The 4,718-nt window shown below is 50.3% G+C and overlaps 1 protein-coding gene across 1 annotated transcript in view; it reads left to right on the top strand.

The window, feature by feature from the left end:
- WDR45B (WD repeat domain 45B) overlaps positions 1-4,718 on the top strand; it is a 37,222-nt gene that overhangs the window by 21,818 nt on the left and 10,686 nt on the right. Inside the window, exon 2 of the mRNA XM_011928545.1 lies at positions 3,224-3,311. Coding sequence (XP_011783935.1) covers positions 3,224-3,311 — 88 coding nt within the window. The remainder of the gene's footprint in view (positions 1-3,223; positions 3,312-4,718) is intronic.

Genomic DNA, 4,718 nt, shown 5'->3' with positions numbered 1-4,718 from the left:
CCGTCTCGGCCTCCCAAAGTGCTGGGATTACAGGCTTGAGCCACCGCGCCCGGCCAGGATTTTTTTTTTCTTACTGAGAGCCATTGACTTAAAGGAACGTTAGTTTCATAGCCAGGTAGAACAAAAATCCAGTTTGGCTCTGGGTTTCAGGATATTTTTGTTGGGGCGGGAGTACGTGCATGTGAGTGCAGACAGTGTGCCATAAGAGCTCTGGCCCTTTTAAGTAGAGGGAGGAGTAGACAGCTTTCCTGACAGCTGTGTGCCTTGTGCCAGCTTCACCTCGCTGTTGGTTGAGGAAAGAGGGCTCGAGGCGAAACATCCAGGAATGGAGGGCAGAACACGGAAGAGGTGGGGGGCAAGAGGCCGTAGGTGGGAGGTGGGCTGGGGATAGGAGGCAGGAGGTAGGCTGGGGGCGGGAGGTGGGAGGCAGATCTCTGGGAGGCTTGAATGCCAGGTAGCGTGTGGCCCGGAAGGAGATGCCGTCAGATCTATGTTTTGAGAAAGTTCTGGTCTGGACACAGCGCATGAGGTGAGTGAAGAGACACCAGTGGATGGGGCAGGCGTGGGAAGCCCCTGTTGATGGGGAGAGGCAGGAAAAGTGGAGCAAGCATCCTCATCGGAGCCCAGTGCTAGGCGGGAGGAGGCCTGAGAAAAGCAGTCTGGTTCTGGTGACGTTGAAGGCTGCCGGTGGTCTTGGAGGACGGCTGAGTGGGAGCCCAGTGGTTGGGGGGGTGGGGGTGGAAGGAGGTGGGGAGGGAAGGAGAGGCTCAGTGAGGGAGGCAGTTCAGAATCAAGACCAGGATGGGGCTGTGGGGGCGCCGCATGCCAAGTGGGAAGTGAGCGGGTGAACTAGGATCTGGGTGAGACCACGTACTTAGGAATAGAATAGCCCAGCCCAGATCAGGCACAAAGGGATTGTGTGGAAAGGCAGAAGGTTCTAGATGACTCGTGACAGGCTTTGGGGCCCAGCTCACAGTCCTCAGCAGAGCCCCGTGAACTGCATGAACATGAATGTGCAGAAGAGAGTCCACACTCAGGTGAGGGCTGGCCCTGCCTGATACGTTTATTTTTGTTTTGGAATTAGGAGCAGATAAATGAAATGGGAAGAGATTATTGGCAGGAAGAACCGTGGAAGACGGGGTTGAGGTCTTGGCGTTTGAGCGGTTCTGTAGTCTCACAGGTCCGAGGTTAGTCTGCCAGCTTCAAAGCAGAGTTGAGAGCTAGCCCAGCCCAGAGGGGCAGAGGCCTGTGGCTTGTGGGTCCTCTGGAGGAGCCCACCCCGAAGGGACAGCAGAGGTTCCACAGAGAGCGCGGGGCAGGCCTTGCAGGAGAATGACTTTGCCCTGGCTAATTGGGGATGGGCAGAAATCCTGCTGGTGATTTGGTCTGTGTCTTGTCATGGAGAACTTCATCGACCATTAAGGAGGAAGGGAAGCTTACAGGTGGAAGTCAGGCGGTCTCGAGGGCCGCTTCCCTTGCCTTACCTCTGGCATTGCTGGGGGACCCCAGGTGCTAACAAGGGAGCCATTTGTATGAGGTAATCTCAGGTCTCATTCTCATTATAAAGTTTCTAAGAGATGAAAAAGCCTTAGAAATTTCACAGACTTAGAAGAAAGCAGTATTCAGCAGGTTTTTGAGTACATGTACTTTTTGTAGCGTCTAAAGGTCCTTTTTTTTTTTTACTAGTAAACTTGATTTTTATTTATTTATTTAGTTTTGAGACAAGGTCTCACTGTATTGCCCAGGCTGGAATGCAGTTGTGTAATCCTGGCTTACTACAGCTTCGATCTCCCCAGGCTCAGGTGATTCTTCCGCCTCAGCCTCCCAAGTAGCTGAGACGACAGGAGCACCCACCACACCTGGCTACTTTTTGTGTTTTTAGTAGAGAGTGTTTCGACATGTTGCCCACGCTGGTCTCAAACTCTGAGCTCCATTGATCCGCCCACCTCTGCCTCCCAAAGTGCTGGGATTGCAGGTGTGAGCCATCATGCCCGGCTGTGTTTTTGGTGTGTTTTTTTGAGACTGGGTCTTCCTCTGTTGCCCATATTGGAGTGCAGTGGGGTGATTATAGCTCATTGCAACCTCAGACTCCTGGACTCAACCTGAGTAGCTGTGACTAATTTTTAATAACTTTTTTTTTCAGTGATGGGAGTGTCACTATGTTGCCCAGGCTGGTCCTGAACTCTTGGCCTCAAGGGCTCTCATACCCCAGCCTCCCAAAGCACTGGGATCACAGGCGTGAGCCACTGCACCCATCCCTTCTGTAGTTCTTCAGAAGCATGGTGCTGGTTGGCATTCTCATCCCTAAAGCTTATTGGTACATTAGCCCTTAGAACACAGACTGCTAATTTATCCTAATAGAACGTTGCAATGTTAGCAGGCAAACAAGACAGAAGAAATTTTGGACTTAAAAAGGAGCAGAGGCTGGGTGCGGTGGCTCACACGTGCAATCCTAGCACGGGTGGATCACGTCACCCCAGAAGTTCGAGGCCAGCCTGGGCAACATGGTAAAACCCCATTTCTACCAAATAAACAAAACTTAGCTGGGCGTGGTAGTGCATGCCTGTAGTCCCAGCCATTTGGGAAGCTAACATGGGAGAATCTCTTGAGCCTGGGAGGTCGAGGCTGTAGTGAGTGAAGATCGCACCACTGCACTCCAGCCTGGGCAAGAGAGTGAGGCCCTGTCTCAAAAAAACAAAAGAGCAAGAACAACTCAGGACCTTGAGTGGAGTGAAAAACTCGTTGGCCCTGATTTGTGTCCCTCTGATTTCACTTTAAAGCTGAAACCTCCCTTCCTGATGCAGGTTTATCTCTGGCACTTTAACATCTATGGTCAGGCTTGCCCGTGGGCTCAGTCTGGTGGAATCCAGGAAGGTCAGGGAGAGGAAAGTAACCAGGCAAGAGTTGGCAGAGATGAAGGCGCTTCGTGGGCCGCGCGCACTGAGAGAGAAACGGGCGGGGAGGGAGCAGGTGGGCGGCCAGCTACCAAGAAGGGGAGACGCCGTGAGGGGGGAAGGGGCCCGAGGGCAGATCCCCGGCACAGCTCCCGGTTTGAGTTGTTTCCCAAGGCCTCCCAGGTGCAGGTGTGTGTCTGAGGCCTGGGGCTGGGCACAGCCGTGCCAGTGGGAAGAGAAACCACCTTAGGTGTCAAGCTGGCATCTCTGCCTTCCCAGCACCGTGGCCTGTTCATGACTGCATTCATCTGTTCTTTCTGATATTTCAGTAATGATCTGGGATGACTTGAAGAAGAAGACTGTTATTGAAATAGAATTTTCTACAGAAGTCAAGGCAGTCAAACTGCGGCGAGATAGGTGGGTTTGGTGTCAGCAACTTTTTAAAGTGGAGTTTCACTTTCTCTAAAGATGGCTGAAATACTTTTCTATTTCTGGCAGAAAAATGTTTAGGAAATTATGTATTAAAATGTTGGCCCTGGTTTTTATGACCCAAAGGATATAAGGATTATTTATATTGCTGCAAGAAAGGCAGCGAATTGTATTTGTTTTCGGGGCTCCACTGGAGGTAAGTAGGTGGTGGGCGTGGATGATATGCACCACAGTGGACCAGGCAGTGGGTCTCGCCATGGTGAGTTCTGTCCCATTCTGATATGTGCAGAGCTGAGGACATGAGTTTGGAGCTGTGAATTAACTTTGCTTGTAGCCCCTGCTTTGCCAAATGCTGCCTCTCAGTAAAGGTTTTCGATTTGAGGGTAAAGGAAAATGGAATTTTCTGTGTTGGAAGTAGCAGGTGGCTCTGTCAGCCACGGCCTCAGGGGCATTTAGGGGGAATATGGAGGTTTGTCCTAGTACGTGGAGAAAAACAGCACAGAGTTCGTTCATTTGGGTTTTTATTTAATGTGATTTACATATTTTACTCTAAGATTTCCATCTCTGTCGGCTGTGGGAGGACAGCGGCCGAGCAAGTTGAATGTAAACAGAGGTCATTTCACCTCCCTGCTTTTTTTTGTTTTTTTTCTTTTTTTTTTGAGATGGAGTCTCTGTCACCAAGCTGGAGTGCAGTGCTGTGATCTCAGCTCACGGCACCCTCACCCTCCTGGGTTCAGGTGATTCTCCTGCCTCAGCTTCCTGAGTAGCTGGGACTACAGGTGCCTGCCACCACGCCCAGCTAATTTTTGTGTTTTTAGTAAAGATAGTGTTTCACCATGTTGGCCCGGATGGTCTCTTTCTTGACCAGGCTGATCTGCCTGCTCAGCCTCCCAAGCATTAAAGCTTTTAGTGTGCTTTCTTGGAGTTTACAGGTTTAGGATGCTTTCTTGGAGTTCGTGGGTTTAGGATGCTTTCTTGGAGTTTGTGGGTTTAGGATGCTTTCTTGGAGTTTACGGGTTTAGGATGCTTTCTTGGAGTTTGTGGGTTTCGGATGCTTTCTTGGAGTTTACAGGTTTTGCCATCTCTTGAAGTACATCTCTTCAAGTATTTCACACATTTTTCTGAGTTAGCTTCCTGGGGTGTTGTGTGCTCTGCCTTTATGAAACTGAACATGATGACAGTAAGCTGAGAGAAGTTGGAAACCTAGCACTATTTTTTTAGCCGGTCACCTTTCTCATTTCTGATGATAGTTAGATATAAATTGCTGATTAAAAATGAGTTCTGTAGGCCAGGCACGGTGGCTCATGTCTGTAATCCCAGCACTTTGGGAGGCCAAGGCAGGTGGATCACTTGAGGTCAGGAGTTTGAGATCAGCCTGGCCAACATGGTGAAACC

The sequence above is a fragment of the Colobus angolensis genome, unplaced genomic scaffold (genome assembly GCF_000951035.1).
Source record: "Colobus angolensis palliatus isolate OR3802 unplaced genomic scaffold, Cang.pa_1.0 Scaffold1, whole genome shotgun sequence".
Lineage (NCBI taxonomy): Eukaryota > Metazoa > Chordata > Mammalia > Primates > Cercopithecidae > Colobus > Colobus angolensis.
The sequence above is the reverse complement of the archived record's forward strand: the minus strand, read 5'-3'. Positions and strand labels throughout refer to the sequence as shown.